Raw genomic sequence first — 18230 nt, forward strand, 5'->3', positions numbered from 1 at the left:
TGCATGCCAGGTTAATTCTCCCCCCTCCACATGAAATCCTTGTTTGTTTTGGCAATGCATTGCAGCACATTCCAGACACGTCTCTCAGTGATATAAACCTCATTAAAATGATTTGCCTGAGCTCTGTTATTAATCAAGCAAAGCAAAATGACAAGTGGGAAATAATTTTATGGGGGAAATCTCAAAACTCTAGTCCTGTTGAGGACATGCTCTTCCCGAACAACTCATTTGGTTAACTAGCCCAACCCTTTAATCAACACGTTGCTCATTCTGGAAACAAGCACTTGTGCATCATTTGGCAGGATGGAACCAGCGATAATACTGTGTTGCTGTGAGAATGGATTTACAGAATTAATATCTTAATCTGTCATAACTTAATTTTTTCCTTATGTGCACCAGCAGGAACTTTCAGTGGTATGAATCGCCTCCACTGTTTATATTTAATAGTTCTGCAAAGAAAAAAATTAAGAGTTATTTAATTTCATCAGTATTGTATACTCAGATCAAACATCATGTTTTTCTCATTGCTCTTCTCCTATCAAGTCTCTTTTCAGATCTGTGTCTGTTTCTTGATTGCAGCTATTTTATCACTGTATATTTAGAAAGCTGAAAAGCCCTGCTGTGTATCACCTCTTCTATCCAGAGACATATTGTACATAACCACATGATGGCAGTACTGTATCTGAAATATTACAAACCCCAACACTGGTTTGTTTTCAAAGAACAATGCCCCCAAAGTATTTCAACGCACATGGAGGTATGTGTAGTATAGTAATGTGCACTTTGGTACCCAATTTGCTGCTACCACCTGTCATGCTTCCATTTTTACACTAAAACACCCATGAAAGCCACTGCAAGTCCTCTAATTAAGCTATACGCCGCCATTGACATGAATTATGCAGCAGCTTTAATGAAGTCCAATCAATAAACACAGGATCTATAATTAAGCCAGTCACACAAGCTGCTGTGGGCAGAGTGGTTCTTTAACCTTGGGGCTATATCTCTACATTTGGGAAACATTTAGGTTGATAAAATAATGCTCCGCTTTGCTTTTTCATACTTATACAATCATGCCCCCCTAAACCTCCACCTACCCACCCTCTAATGACAGCATATTGTGGATGTATTTTTAATGTAAAAACACGTCAAGGGTTGAGGCAAACATCTGGGTGGTGATGCTGATGGACAGGAGGAGGAAGGAGGTACACTGAGATGGGAGTGTGAAGAGCAGACGAGGAAATGCAAAGATATACGAGTGAAAGACAAATTACCACACATTAATGTAACAAAACCCACACATATCCATAACAGCAGGTAGCCTAATTAGTGTGGATATCTAACTGAAACACCCACTATATTAGAGATAATATATTAATGATGCACATAACTAATAATAATACTCATAATACAACTTGTCATTTCTTCTATTGGCATGAGAGCAAGGTTTGTGAGCTTTTGCAGTTAACTTGTGCTGCAGTGTTGGTCCGCTTGTTCCCAACAATGCCTTCCAACACTGAGCACAGTGTTCCAATGTTGAAGACGACGTTGCCAACTCTCTTGGCTGCACAGAAAAATCATATGACATCACATAGCAGTGTGCAATTCGATATGTTTCCTGTGTCAAAGCGTGAGAATCAGACCTGCTTGTATTGGAAAAGCAAATGATCATCATGAATAATATCAGTTTGCCTCCCAAAAGCTTTAACAGCCAAGATATTGAAATTGTCTGTCATTGTCCAAAAAAAGTAGTTGTTACTGGTTGATTTTAAGAATTTAAATTGTCAAGGACTGTGAGAAATCTAGCAACAGTGTCTGGCAGTTTTTGTTTCACTACAGATTGCACTGAGAAACTTCTGTTAACCAGGCAGGTGAGGGAAAATGCTAACTAAAAAATAGAAAACTTTCTCTAAATATAAGACATTTTAGTTGCATTTGAATGGTATCTTTCCATCATTCCACACATACTACACAAAATATCTACACATAGTACAACACAGTTGTTTATATCAAGTAACGCCACATGTGAAAAAAGTCTCAAATGTTTCCTTCATGTTTAAAGCCCAACAGATGAAATGACCTCAAACAACTCTAACCTGCGGAAATCCTCCTCTTTTTTATCTCTATTTCAACAGGAACACATTGTAAAGTTACAGTCTTCTTCACCTATTCCCAACATTACAGCATTGCTTCTCAAATAGAAACAACAAACATGTAGGAGGGAAATACTGGTGCTCTCTGTATCCCAGCTGGGATCCCCTGCCAGTTCAAAACAGCATGGGTTCTTTATCAATAAAGGTGCATCACACATCAGAGTATGCGTCAACCTCTCATTTTTAAAAGAAGTTTATTTGCTTTGGAGTAACTCGCGGAGCTTCAACAATATTGAAAGCGTTTTCACATTCTCCTCTTTATTTCCTCATGGCTGGCAGCTCCCACAAACACTAAAAAAGGCAGCCACTGTTTCTCTCTCCTGCTCCCTTTCAACAAGAGAGGCGAGCTTTCAATGAATCATCCCCTGCTCCCGTCGTGTTCTGAACTGTGTCTTCCCTTCGTCAAGCAGCGTGAGTGATGGAAGTGACAGAGAAGACACCTGCCCTGAACCACCGCTGACAAAGACGGAGAGAAAGAAGGAGAAGTGGAGGGAGGGAGGCACACTGCCTGATGGGAGAAACACACAACAAGGCAACAAACTTGCAGAGACTATCACTTATAGTGACAGGCTGGGAGGTGCCGTGCTATTAGCAGGCCGTAGGGTAGGCCCTGAGCGCGGCCCGTCCTACCTAGGATGGATGGGCCTCTCTCTCGGGACTAAATTAATACTGGGAGTCTTATTGAATTGCTTTTGGAACAATGTCCTCCTAAGGAGCTAATCAGACAAGAGTTATCTAGGAGTGCCTGTAGGCTGGCTGGCTTGGCTGCAGCGCTATGGCTGCCTGACAGAAGGCAGGTGCACCACGCCGACTCACAGCAGTTCATTCCCGAGCAGGTCACAGTGGTGGTGTTATTCATTAGATCCTGGTGATGATGAATCCCAAGACTCAGGGTTTCCAAAGAGAAAGTTTTTGTCAGTGCACAGAAAGTAAAGAAACATGATCACACTGAATAAGGTTTTTGTAACCACATTCAGAATAACTAAATTTTCAGTTGACTATTTTAACTGTTTAGAAAATTAATTTGAGGTTGAGACAAAGAGAGTCATTTTTAGACATGTAAATAGTTTCCTTTTCATACTTACATTAATTGTCAGGTTTTATTTTTTGTTGTTTTTTGGGGTTTTTTCTGGCCACCTATGTGCTGCACAACAAGCTGTAAACACAACATTGACATACTATCACTTTACAAAGTTTGTAAGGCGAACATGTTAGTTAACAGTGGCTTATTTATACATCCAGCAGACACAGAGCAACATTAGCATCCAATCGTTTCTGGCTACCTGACAAATGTAAGTCCACTATTAACTCTGCTTTTAGTTCTGTTTTGCTCCCCACAAACTCCAGAGGGAAATATCTGGCTCTTTAGCTGCTAAATGCTGTGCTCACAAGCTAGTTGCTACGTTTGCCATTTTGTGCTGAGCAAGTATTGCACAGTGGTTTTGTTGGGGTTTTTTTGCTGAAAGGTGACACTGAACCAAAACAGTAACAATAACCAAGTTGTGGGCTGCAAAACCAAAACAGTGAGCTGAAAGGTGCTTAAACGATCTGTAAAGCTAAACTGCAGTCAGGTGATAATTCTCTGTGGGTCAGACAGCCCTTTCACATTACACACATTAATTTCATCAATCGTTAATATAAAAATATTGATTAGTGCAGCTTTTAAATATTGAAGTATTGTATTTATGATTCTTAGTTGAAGAAAACAAATTGTAGCATGTAGCGCTTTGGAATAAAAGCTCTCATGAGAAAGGTTTAAGGTTATTGACTTGTGGACATATTTCCACATTACTGAACAGTAAAATAAATGGGGATATGATTTTTCAGGATTTTCCACCCTGAAAATGTGACTCACATGAATCATGCAGATCTGTATTTTTTTTTTTTTTTGTAGAAAAAAAAAGTGTTCTAGCTTCTCCAATTTGAGGATTTGATGCTTTTGGGACCATTGGTTGGACAAAACAAGACATTCAAACACTCTTGGAAAAGTGACAGGGACATTTTTAGCTGATTTCTGTCACACTACAGACTGAACAACTAATAATTTAATTGAGAATATAACCCTAATCTGATTAGACCTGCGACAAAGTTTTATCATCATTGATCAATCTGACAATAATCATTTAGACTGTAAAATGGCAGAAAACTGTGACTTTTTCAATCTGTTTGTTTGATCTGACCAACAGAAAACCCAAAATATATTATTTATGATGATTTAACACAACAGAAAAGCAGCTAAATCTCAGATTTGGGAAACTGAATCTATATAATGATACTACTACTACTAATAATAATAATATATTATTAAATTTATAAATTATAATAAATTACTTATATGGTTAAGTAACTCCTGTGTGTGTGTGTGTGTGTGTGTGTGTGTGTGTGTGTGTGTGTGTGTGTGTGTGTGTGTGTGTGTGGTGGGGGGGCTCTGTGCTCTGTGTCTGACCTCCAGACCAACCAAAGAAGATCCAAACTGTCTCTTGACTAGCAGTGCTTTGCTCCCCGTCTAAACAGTAGCTTCACAGAAGTGGAGTAATGGTCCATATCAGAGGTATAAACTGACAGGATGAGGTCAGAACTGAAACAGAGGGGAAAGCAACACTGAGATTACACACAGACACAAGTGAACCATAATGATGTGTGAGAGAATAAACTCTCTGGTTGCATGCACAATGGAAAGCCACTGTTACTTATGGCCACTTAACACAAAGTGTTTTTAGCCTGCATCAGGCCAGCCTTGGAGAGAGCAGCGCCTCTGGCAAGCCCCAGCCTCAGCTCTGTCTCACCCTCTGGAGGACAGCAAACACATTCAGACTCTGATTCACTGCACAAAATAGATTTATCATATGCTAACAGGCCCACAACACTATATCCAACACAAACCAGTGGCTCTGGTTGTTCTTGTGGAAATGTTGCTGATGAATCCTACCATACAGGAAGTGGTGTTATATCAGCCACTGGTACATTAAATTACACATCAAAAACTGTTCACAGGTCTTGGTGAGTAGTACTGTATATATGAAAAAAAGTTGTATAAAACCCTTTGTGGTGTCTGTTGGGGCTGAAGGCTACATTAGCTGCTAACACACCAAAATCTGTACAATCGAGTGAATTGAGTTGAGCTGCATTCTGGGTAATGTAGGCACCGGGTTTTGACAAGGAAGAAACATGCGTGAAATGAAAAACATGATATCTCTGGTTCTGCTGCATTGATTTATCTTTTTTTTTTTACTCTTAGGCAAAAGTAACAAAACAACGTCAGCATTTTACTGTTGCTGGTCAAGGGGTAGCTAGTTTTAATTGTAGCATATATAGTTAGGAAGTTTAGTCTAGTCATGAGATGATTAATGGGTTAAGAAAGAAGAAAAAACAACACAAATTGATATTTATTTTGTGGACTTCTACTTTACTTTTTGTGAACTATTGAATCGTTTTACCTCTTTGGGCCTTAAACAGTTAAAATAAAAACAGATTAAACCATCTGAGAAGTTTAGAGGGAAAACGTTTCTTTGGTTTAACTGCTAACAGCTCATAGACATCTAACAGGGCTCCAAGTAAACAGTGCAGGGACAAGCCAGAAAGTTATTACAAACCATCGCTGTCAGATAAATGTAGAGGAGTAAAAAGTACAATTTTCCCTCTGACATGCAGTGGGGTAGAAGTATAAAGTAGCATATAATGGAAAGTTCAGGTACTTCAACAATGTACTTAAGGGCAGTAGGAGTAAAGGTATTTAGTTGCTTTCCACCAGCAGATTATGCCTTAATTTATCTAATGAAAGCTCATAAGTGCAATTATACACAGCGATTTTTAAGCTCTTGTGTTTGCAAAATAAAATCTACACAATTACTTGAAGAAGGTCTATTATTTTACCACCCACTGTTCTGTTTACTGTAAAAGAATTAAAACTCAAAGGACATGATGACACACTAAACTCCATCATTCTTTGTGTGGCTCTAACAAGAAAACCCACCACCGTTCAGCGTATGAAAACTGGATTTTCACCAACTAAAGTTGGTGGGATTGCATGTTGTGACCATAAAATGTCATCAGCCAGCAGCCTCAGTCCCTATCAGGCAGTCTGCTGCACAGAGCACTCTCCTCTAGCCTTGGGCGCTGGCCACACTTGCTGGCACCCCCACCCCCCTTTCTCTCTCTCTCTTCCTCTGTCTGTCTCTTTTTCTCTGTCTCTCTTTTACCAGGCTGCAGTGACCCACCCTTCCCTCCCACCCCACCCCTCCCCTCCCCTCCCTGTCACCCTGAGGCGCTCAGCTTCCATAGAGTCAGTGCTGAGGCCTCAGTGTTGACAAAGCAGCAGGCCTTCAGAAGACACATCAAACCCTGTCCCTCCTCTGTGCTGTTAGGGAGCTCAGTGCACAACAAAAGGACAGGGACTCCAGTTTCAGTCTCAGGCCATTACTAGTCTCAACAACACGGCTACAGACAGAAAAATACCCTTGAGGATGCTGTACGTACCACGAGTTACAAACACGAGCCGGATCAGCTCAAACCGTTCAAGACGAGATCTGTGACTGACTGTTGTCATGATTGTGTTGTGATGGATGATTGTAAATATAAAGCATAAGTCAAGGCTGCGGGTTGATGCCATCATGACACATGCACTCTAATGAGGACTGTGGGTGCTCTGCAGTGCCAGGGACTTCCCCGAAGGCACGTAGAGCGGGGAGGAATAGTATGTGATGCATACCAGATGTGATTGGAGACATCACACTGTTCACGCTGTTACTGCTAACCAAATAGTAGTAGCAACGAAGGCAAAAGATCATTTTTCCTCTGTTCGTATATTCAAGGCATGATGCTGGATGTGTGTAACACTGGTTAAAGCCAGAAGCAGAATAACACATTTCAGAGGATTTTTTTTTTAAGAATTTCAGAGAGCGGTTAGGAGAGTTTGATGATGGATACGACAGGGGACACAACACAAAGGCACAGTACAACTAAACAGACAAAATGCCTAATTTCTTGACATTTTGTAAATGTGTCCTTTACACCCTCACATCATAATTCAAGCCCCGTACCCACATACATAAATTTGATAGAAAATGACGATGATCAACCTTCGAACATGATGAAAAAGGCCTCTATTACCCACAGGCCTTCTTCACAGGTACCAAGCAGTTAGTTACTGCTTGTATGTATTCTGTGATTAGAGCCTCAGACCACATGATGGCAGCAAAAGAGATTCTTTTAGCCAAATCTCAAATACTTGTCATGATTTATGTCCTGTACCTGACCAGAAAAGTGATGTAACATTTGATTTATAAGGTCTTGGGTTATTGAGAGAGAAGCAGCCATTCTCCCTAGTTTGGGCTGAAAAATGAACAAATTCTGTTTCAGTTCAAATCAAGCCATCAGTAACTACAAGTCAATGGTTATACTGTCACTCAGTTACACTTTTATTAACCTTTTTAACTCCTGCCTGTGCAGCATATTGTATATGCTTTTGGATTTATTGATTAATTAAATCTGAAGAGAAAACTTTTCCTTTTCCCTAGTCTTCGGTTTATTCCTTTGAAATACTGAATATGTTACCTCCTCTGTCCTATAGTTTTTATATAAGGAAAGCTCACTTTTAAAATGCTCACAATTTTAAGACATATGTAAACAATGACAAGGTCCAAATGGAGTAAAAAGACTGTTAGGAGTACTCAACATTTTTCCTGTTGGTTAATATTCACTAAATGTCTCATAATATTCTGAGTACAACAAAAGAGATAACTTGAAAGCATCAGGGTCACTGCTATTTTACCTGTATAGAATTGACTCATAACAGCATCTCTCAGACATACACAGAAAGTACACTCTCTGTGTTTTTCAGAAACTTAATTGCCGGCATTAAGCACTTGAGGGAATTCTGCGCTGTGCTTGTTGGGTGTTTGTGTGCAACACAACCCCACACGTTCTATTAATAAACTGACACCCTCTTACCCTCTCTCTCTCTCTTCCTCTCTCTCTCTCTCTCTCTCTCTTTCTCTGAAATAATGAACAATAAGTGTCGCTGCTGCACCTCAGACACACACCAACATCAAGCAGAATGTCAAATGGCTGGAAGAACGGCGCGATTGACAGCAACCGGGCTCCACAAAGCATGCAGATTACTAAAAGCAAGTTCTGAATGTTCTTTTCAAACTTTCTCCACATGCCAGAGGGGAAAGTAGGAGTGTTGATCTGATGTGAAATGCTTGAAAGAGATTCTTGCAAATGCTGGAGTTTAGACGGGTGGATGTGACTGTATTGTACCCACTGTTTTCACCTCAGTGCATAAGTACAGTTTGTAGGTGACCTGGGTTATGTAGATCCAAAAAAAAAAAAGAAATCCATTGGCCAGATGTCCTGGAGCATTAAGTGGAAATTACTAATGTGCCATTTTGGAACACTAAATAGATGTTTTTTTTTAACAAATAGGCTCAGATGGGAGTTGAAACCTCTTACTGTAAATGTGTTCTACTTACCTCCATCTATTTATCTACACTGGTCTCCCAAATTACCAGGAAGTAGATATACATAACTAGATATTCCATACAATGATCATCCACAATGATGGTTTATGCACAATGTTACTGATAACCAGCAGATGGTACTATGTTCCACCTTACTGTGATCCAGCACCATTATGTATAGAAAGAGCAGAACTTAGTGATTCTTCAGTGTGGGACCCTGACCTGGCAGCACAATCTGATTTTTCAAAAAAAAAAAAACATACGTTTAGTTCAACAAAACAAGTCCCATGTGTCTCAAGTGTTAAACCATGTTTTGACAGAATCTGAGTTAACCTCAGAAAAGTTGTATTTATGAATTTCTGTCAAAGAAATTGAGGTGCGAGAATATTTTTGAGCACTTTAAGTAGAATATAACACTGGTTACCCTAAATCTGGAATTAAGCATACTACACGCTGTCATTATGTAATTGATATATAATAAAAAAGTCTTAAAAATCATATATCATCCTCTGGTAAAAGGACAAAGCATGGGAAGAGAAAGGCACAATATTGTCTTCTCCTGTAGGACTTCAGGCAATAGCACCTGCTTTTGAACCTGGAGGCAAAGTTATAATTCTCATAGGGTCATGATATTAATTCATACACTTCATTAACATACAGTATGTCTGAAGGAGACTGATTTTCAGTTGTTCCTTTCATATATGCACTTGAATGATTATTGTTGCTAAAAAATCTTAACTCAGATTTAAAAGCTATCTGAATTTGACTTTCATAATTTCAGAAAGGCAAACATTTTAAATTCGTGTGATATTCAGTGGAATAATCCTTTAGAACAGAGTCGTTATCTCTGTCTGCTCCTGCATCAATAATCTCATTACCTGGGTCAAATAGTACAATCAGATCTGCATTTTTGTTCCCAGAAGAAACGAAAAGAAGTCCCTTTTTTCATCATGGCGACATGTTTGTGTCAGTGAAATAAAAAAAGCTGGAGTGTCCTTTCACCTGCTGAGTTGCTGGTCAGGAGGGCAGCTGTTTGGATCTGTTGTGAAATCTCAAAGCTGCATGCAAATCCTCAAGATGACCTACTTCTTCCCTTTCACATAGACACTCCGCTAAAATCCATAAATTAAGGAAATTAACTGATGGGGCCCGGGGCCACTTTGTAAGCTATTTAAATCTTTAAATTTACAACATCCCTGCATACTTCATGTAATTGAACTAACTCCGGGCTTGTTTCCTTTAATGAGAAAAAAAACTCAGTTTCCCCTCCAGTTTGTACCTCTGGAAACAACAAATCTGTGCCAGAGGGGAAGATGGGAGAGCTCTGAGGCGCGCTGAGGTCTGCCTAATTACGAAGACTTGGCCCGCTTCAAGGAGGAAGACACATTCTCACACTCCCACCAGTCCTGCTGTCAAATATCTCCAGCACCACTATTTTATTTCCTATTTAAATTCTGATCATATCATACTTAGGCCTACTGAATGCAAAAGCTATATGATATTTAATGGTAGTCCCTAGAAGTCAACGGAAATATTATAGGTGGTAAGATAATAATAAACAACTTTAATGTTCCATAAGATCTGTAACACATCATAATTTCTGCCAGGTAATAAACAATAGAAAAGGTTCCCAAATAGTGAGTTTATATTCATCTGTTTCCTGTGGACCAATAATAAGTTCCTACACTGGTTGGCGCCAAATATCAAGAAACGAATATTACACCTCTCTCAGGATGCTGGTACAGAGTAATTACTGGTCTCAATGTTGCATCAATTATTCACAGTTATTTACCCGCAAATAAACAAACATGCAAATAAATAAATAATCGTCTCCTTGGTGTGAGCACCTGCTTGACTCTCTTTCCCCTTCACTCGGTGCGAAAGTGGCGCAACACTTTGGCGCTTCATCACTTCCATTTGTGTCTATATGTGTTGAAAAATAACAATAATCAGCCAAAATCTTATTTTCCAAAAGTCTGGAGGCTGCCCGCTTTCATTTGAGAGTGAGGAGGGGGGTGTTCTGGGCAGATATCTCCATCTAAACCCTGCGCTATAATTGAAATGGCGCATTTGGCTGCAGGCAGGTTGTGAGGGCGCTTTCTGCAGCAGCAGCATGCATGCATGTCCATAGACGTCATTTGATTTTAATGGCCTGCAGGAAATTTGGCGTTACAACTCCAGACATTAAGGCAAGAGAGAGAGGGAGAGAAAGAGGGAGCGGGGACACGGAGGGAAATCACCGCATGAAAGATATTGGTTCAAGGATATCTCTTCATTTTCAACATATTTTTCAACTGAGACTTTATCAACAAGTTACTGCGCCTTTATTATATGTTGCCTGAGTGAAGGACTATGGCAGCCCGCCTGGCTTTAAACTTTAAATTTAGGCTGGAGCTGGAGATGGAAATGTATGCCTACTAGCTGGAACTGCCTGGGGAACTATTACATCAGACGAAATGACAATGATTAAAATCTGCTTTTTGCTGCTCTAAATCTATTGAGCGACTGACAGTTGCCTGTTGGGTTTCCTATCCCCCTCTAAATCACAACTTCACACCGTTAAAGGGAACGGTCTGCTTTTGCCGGGGAAAAAATAAGATAACTTATTATATCTGTGCAGTCATAATTTAGAGAATAGGGGGGTATCACGTTTTTCTTCCTTGAGAAAATTGCCTGGGCGAGAGAGTGGAGTTGAGCTAATTGTAGCCTAATCCCTGGCCCAGAGGCGCTTGGGCAGCCCGGAGCAAGAATTTTCTTTTTTAGCTCTGCTCTGTTATTTAGAGACGGATTATTGGCTTTCTTCTTCTCATAACAAACCACAGGGGCAGTTTCATTTAGGCAAAAAGGCATACAAGAAGCCGAAATACGAAGCACGATACCAACAAGAGCGCACATTTTTACGCGTATCCAAATAAGAGCAGAGAAGGGGAAGGAGATCATCTCATCTATGTTCAAGGTAAGGACGCTTCCTGTGCGCTTTGGTACAAAGAAGCTTGGTGAGGACAGGTCGAGCCAGCCTTGCAATAGAGCCTTTAAAGCCACAGAGACTCTTTGCAAGCAGTCCATCCCGGTCACAGCCTAGTGCTTTTAAAAAAAAAACAGTTTTGTGTGGGATACAGTGCGAAGACTTGTTTTTTCCGCACGGCAGAATAGGTTCGTGCTGGAGCTGGATGGTGGTGTAGTTGTGCCAAAGTCGGGGGCATTTGGATCAAATATTTGAGAATTTTGGGGTTACGCAGCAGCTGGGACTGGCCGCCGCCACGGATTTCCTCTGGACTCCCTACAATGTTTGAAACGGTAGGGTGAAAAATTAATATTACAGAATCTAATGTTTTTTTACGCACAGTGAAAGCTTACAGTTTTCGAAGAGTATATAGTCAGTTACCGAGCAAGTACTGAAGAGCAACGCGAATACTGCTCGAAACAAAGTGGTTTTACTTCTTTTCTCACAGACTGGACAGTTCACACGTGTGGGTTTTATCAAACGGGTGATGAATTACACATGTCGGGATTATGCTTTTAATTGTACAGCAGGAATAAGACGCCATATTGAGCATTTGGTAGAATTAAAGGCAGAGCACATGCATGGTATTCGTGTGGAGTGGGATGTTGTATTGTCTGCTATGCTAAACGTTTCCGTGTCCGTTTTATGAATAGTTTAAATTTTGGGCTGTCAGGGTTATCATGTGGATGTCATTTAAGTGTGAAATAAGATACGACGCCTAAACGGGGTCAGTGGAGGGAAGCAGGAACAGCAGCACTGAGGAGAAAGTTGATGCCTTTACAGCTGCTGTGATTTTGTGGAGGAATTTATCATATTGTGCGGCGAGAGAGACAGAATGCTGAATGTTTGAGATTAGGTTTGATTGCGAGAATTTAGAGACCTATTTTTCATTTATTTTTGCCTTTTTGTACAGTATGTGCACACATACCATGGCATGATTTAACTGATTAACTGGTTAGTGTGTGTGTGTGTGTGTGTGTGTGTGTGTGTGTGTGTGTGTGTGAGAGAGAGAGAGAGAGAGAGAGAGAGAGAGAGAGAGAGAGAGAGAGAGAGAGAGAGAGAGAGAGAGAGAGAGAGAGAGAGAGAGAGAGAGTTACCGGTGGTGGGACAGGCTGCTGGTATGTGCCCCAAACTTCTTTAGTCTTTCCAAGTTTTTCTCTCTTTTCCTGGGATTTGAAATGTAATCCCGTCCTCCTGTAATCATATTAAACGAACATGATACTGCTGTGAGGCGGGCAACACCCTGAGAAAAAAAGCCCCAGTCTCACTTTGTGCCCCAAAGGCACCAGATCGCTCAGAGCCGAAGGGATGATCTGGACTTTCATGACGGCCTTCAGTTTACCAGTCATGACAGTAAAACAGCCCATATGTGCAACAACAATCTGATCGATTCTGCCGAGGGGGTGAAACTGTAGGCTATTATCTCAATCTGTTTTATAGCCAGTTATGTAGCTGTACTGTGAAGTATTTAAATGGTTTTGAAGTTATGTTCTAAATTGTGTCAGGAAAGCTCTGTATTTCAACCAAAGCCTTCAGGAAATGTGTGAGTAATGATAAATTGGGCAAACTGTGACCTTTACTCAGTGATCATTCGGAAAACATCCAAATTAGATTCAAAACAGCATCACATTTGTTCCATTTCCTCAAAAAACCCCATTCCTCATCTAAGCTAAATAACTCAGGCATTATTTACTCCGTCTGTGATTTACATTATATCTTTATTACAAATAAGAGTGTGTAGTAATATGTGGGTAAACTGAGGTTGGTTGGTTTACCTGCAGCTGCTTGCCAACAAATTACGCACCCGTAAGTTGGCGATAAACGCCTCCTCTACTCTTCCCGGAGCAGTAGACAGAGTCAAATGGCGGCGTATCGAAGTGAATTAAAAATATTTTCTCAAACATTTTATCAGCTAATCAAACTCAGCTCCGTCCTGACCTCTGAGTGCACCAGCGAGCTCCCAATAAGATCCAGACAGGTCTACCAAATATGCGCCTCCGCAACTTATTGTATTGGCCTGTATATTGTGAGGTTTTTATCATTTATAACTACCGTTATTGGAAACATGTGTCTGGTATTGAGCCACAACTTACCTGGTATAGGATAATGTTTGGTTTGGCCTGTAAATGTGGACATTAGGATTGTGCTTTCCTCGCCTGTTTAGTTATGAAGTTATAGCTTTACCAGCACAAAACACAAGTAGTTACATGGTGTGTGTGCATGTGTGTGTGCGTGTGTGTGTGTGTGTGTGTGTGTGTTAGAGGAAAAAGTTGCCCCCCTCCCTCCACGCCGTGTTTTCCTTGCTCTCAGATTGGTGGTTGGTGTGTCTGGGCGCATCACGTCTAACACATAAGGCGACCTTTAATTAGAATATTGCAGCAGCAGTTTGTTTTATTCCCCTGGAGGCTGACACCTAGCATTCCTCCCTCTCCTTCTCTCCCCTTCTCTATCCTTCTCTCTCTCTCTCCCTCTCTTTCTGTTTCTATCTGTCTATCTCCCTCTCTAGCTCTCCCTCACCCCGGTTCTCTAATAAGCATCCTCCTATCCTCGCCTCCGGTGCTGCATGAAAAGATGCAAACATACTTAATTAGAGCGGTGGCAATAATTTCCAGGCTAAATATGCAACCAGACAGACATGGAAGTGATCTGATACCATCCAGAAAGGATACTATCTGCTTCCCTGTGTAGGATCACTGTGTCTGTGTGTTTTTTTTTTCTTTACCTTTATTCCCATGGCTTTCCTGTACACTTGCTTTCAGGAGGGAAGGAGCATGTCACGGCTGTCTCTGACCCGGTCCCCGGTCTCTCCTCTGGCCGCTCAGGGGATCCCTCTGCCGGCTCAGCTGACCAAGGCGAACGCCCCAGTGCACATCGATGTCGGGGGACACATGTACACCAGTAGCCTGGCGACTCTCACCAAGTACCCAGACTCAAGGTAAGACAGCTTCAGACTTATTACTGGAGTTTCTTTATTAAGGCATTGCTATTTTTGGAAAATCATTATGAGGGAAATTTTGATTGATTGAAGAGAGAGTGGATTTTAATGTTGCTTTTGTTTGAAATGTGACATAATTCTGAATTTATAGGATGTGAAGTCAATTATTCTACCGTAAACCTTATCTCATTAAATCTTTAGATAGGTTTAAATTGGTCTGTTTAATTCTTTAATGTTGCATTTTAGTTCCTCAAATGATTTATTACATTATTTGACTACTGTTTGTCTTAATTAAGTCTAATTGGGTTTGTGCTGTTGACAAGTCATTTAGCTGACTGGCATTAGGACAACTACACTGCAAGTTCTTTAGTGAAAATTGCCCTCAAAAGCTACTAGTTTAATATCTTTTCAAACATTGTGAGAACATTTATCTTCCCCTCATTATTTCTGTCCTCTCTTAGCTTTAAAACGATGCATTTGATTGTTTTTGTTTGCTTTCGTCATGATTATTTCACCAGTTAAATAATTACATCCGGTGATTTATTTTTTTTTATCTCCTTTCACATGGTAGTTGCATTTGAAAATTCAGCTGCTGCCAAGCTGCCAAGTACAGTACCTTTCACATGTTTGTTTGTTTTTTTTTCTGATTTGAATGAGAGTGTTTGTGTGAATTTACACACCATGCAAACATCTCTGCATGCACTACTCCCCCTTTCACAGCCTTTTTCCCCTGCCAGTAGACAAGAGTGCTGTAAGGAACCCTTGAAGGAAAAACAATGACGTAAATGTCCGGATCTCTGTCATCAGAGCTGATGAGGGGCAGCTTGAAATCTGATTAAAATCTAGCTTGTTGGCATGTTACATATAGATTTTTTTTTTTTACTATTTTAGAACCAACATTTACCAGCACAAGATATTTTTGTTGCCATTATTTGAGTTTAAAAACAGGGATTGATTTCAAGATATAAGATATCTTTATCAAGAGATGTACGGCATCTCAAAATATATGTATTCTAAAAAAAACTTTCATACTGTATATTCCTATTTTGCGAGAGAACATTATTATAATTTTTCAAATAGCCTAAACCATGGCTCGTATTGCAGTGAAACTTTGAAATGTTAACAGCTAAAAGAGGGACTGTTTATTGAATATTTGTGGGGACAGGAGAAGAGAGGGCTTGGGTTCTCTCAGACATCTGGATATAACTGTTAGATTATCTGATAGTTCTGCTCTCTCACAGATAAATCAAACAGCGTTTTTATTTTTGATTCTCTTCTATTGTAAGATTTAGTCATGATGATTCAGATTGTGTAAGAGCTGTTGGTAATCCACCCTCCCACTTTATTCACGTTTTTAGCTCCATCCACAAACAAGGTGACACCACTGAGGGTAGCTCTTAAAGAAATTACACAACTACTAACTACGATAAAATACGAAATGTGAATTTTTCTCCTCTAAAAATGTAAGCCCCTCTGCTTTTTTCCTCTAATGCAGCATGTCATTCATTACATTATACAGTCTCAGATTCTGCATCAGCTGACAGAGTCCCATGTGGGCCAAGGTAAACATACACCAGGTTGTTAGAAAATCTGCCAAATTGGCTACAGGAAACAATCCACATAATCCCTTGGTAATAAAGCCTTGATATTCACAGAGTCCGCTGACAGGAAATCCCTGACAGCTCTCTTTTTATTCCTGACTGTAACATGTCATGAGAAAAATAAAGCTCATACCAGACAAGGGTTTATGATTGTTTTTGCTATTAAGGCTTTTTCTTTCCTCCCTGTTACAGTGAGATATATATATATATATATATATATATATATATATATATATATATATATATATATATATATGTGTGTGTGTGTGTGTGTGTGTGTGTGTGTTTATCCAGTGGCCACAAGACAGGAGTTTTCCTTTTTAAATTTTAAATCAAATGTGCTAATGATATTTGGGTCTTGATATTTTTGAGGCCAATCACAATTGTTTGGAGCTTTGAACACATCTCCGATAGCAGGACTTTATTTATTTATTGGTGTTTGTGTATTGCTATTGTGTTTCTTTATTTTTTTACGCTCTGGTGCAGCTTTACACTTTACAAAGAGGTTATTCATAGGGGGGACAGACCCAGAGCACCATGTAAATGGAGCACAGAGTCATGTCAGAGTACCCAAACAGTGTTGTTACAGTGAGAGTAAAGACCGGATACCAGTGTGAGTGTTGGTTAGAGTGCTCTTTCCTCTCTCGCTCCCTCTCTCTCTCTCTCTGTCTCCCTTTTTCACACATGCTCCTTTGCTTTCTCTCTCTGTCTGTGTCTCTTTCTGTTTCTTTCTCACTCTGGATCACATACACACACACACACACACACACACACACACACACACACACACACACACACACACACACACACACATACTCACTGTTTCTCTCTGTCTCCCAGCCTCCTCAGTGTACAGTTGGCCTCAGGGCTCCACTTTCCACTGGAGCCAGTGGAAGGAGGGGCCCTTTTGTGTGAATTAGGATAATGGCTGACAGCAGAAAGCAAAACAATTACACTGGCATAGCTGTATATGCCGCGTTCGGCCACAGCCGATCAAGCAGGGCGCCCTGGCAAAACTGAGAACGTCATGACTAAAAAGCCAGGGTTAAAGAGTTTAAAGTTGATGATTACTTTTAATAGATTGGCCCCTAAATAATGCAGCATGCCAAGAGAAAGTTAGTCTAGTAACTAATGTGTGGTCATTCATCTTCCATATTAAGGGACAGGGGTCATGAAACATTGATGCACACTCTATGTAGCTCTCAAATAGGACAGTCTCAGCAGTCACTTGAACAGAAGCTGAGGAAATTAGGGGAAATGTTCCAGAGACTAGGAAACTATTTTGAAAGGACCACTGGACATTTTTCTCTTTGAAGATGAATCTTCTATGTCCAGAGACAATAGATCTGTACTGGCTTCATGTTCTTTTAATGGTCCTCTGAATCTAATAGTTTACTTTTCTGTAAGCTCAAATCACCATAATTAACATGTCTAACAATGTCACATCATTTACTGTGCATTAGTTACATGAAATTCTGTATTTTCTTTGCTTTTTATTTCATTTTTATTGTTAAACTTTGCTATTGTCAGCATGGCCTTAAGTGTCTTATTGTTTCTTCAACCCAAGTTTATTTTAAATATTTTTAAGAGATATTACTACGAAGTAATTACTTAGTAGCACTAAGTAATAGTACTAAGACACTGCCATTATCCAAAATAAAACATTTAGGTTTAATGATTCAGTATTAAATAATAATGCTAATTGATTGTTGGTTTTTTACAAAACATTCAAGTTATGTCGCTCCAAAAAATAGACATTATGTTTATTATGTCATGACTTGCACCCTGCTTGATTAAAGCATTCATATATTCTGATACAGTCATATTATCAGTGTACAAGCAATTGAGTTTCTCAAAAAAATCCACTTCATGGACCCGTGTAGACAAATATTGGGCAACAGATCCCTACATGATGAAACTCATTCCAGGGAACCATGTGAGAAGATTTTTATTGTGGTTGTTGATTTACTACTGACATATATAAAGGTACTGAGAGTTCAGACACCTGATTTGAGCAGTCATTCTCATATATTCTCTTATATTAATATATTACATCATATATTAAAACTGTATTCCTTG

The 18230-nt window shown here is 39.8% G+C and overlaps 1 protein-coding gene across 3 annotated transcripts in view; it reads left to right on the top strand.

Moving 5' to 3' along the window:
- Positions 1–10666: 10666 nt before the first annotated feature.
- LOC122998284 (BTB/POZ domain-containing protein kctd15) overlaps positions 10667–18230 on the top strand; it is a 28422-nt gene continuing 20858 nt past the window's right edge. The window contains exons 1-2 of one of the 3 annotated variants that reach the window (XM_044375286.1): positions 10667–11567; positions 14375–14550. In XM_044375286.1, coding sequence (XP_044231221.1) covers positions 11559–11567; positions 14375–14550 — 185 coding nt within the window. In that variant the 5' untranslated portion in view covers positions 10667–11558. Of the gene's footprint in view, positions 11568–11603; positions 11909–14347; positions 14551–18230 lie in introns of those variants that run through there. The other 2 variants (XM_044375206.1, XM_044375125.1) reach the window with 2 other exon arrangements.

The sequence above is a fragment of the Thunnus albacares genome, chromosome 1, assembly GCF_914725855.1.
Source record: "Thunnus albacares chromosome 1, fThuAlb1.1, whole genome shotgun sequence".
Classification (NCBI taxonomy): Eukaryota; Metazoa; Chordata; class Actinopteri; order Scombriformes; family Scombridae; genus Thunnus; species Thunnus albacares.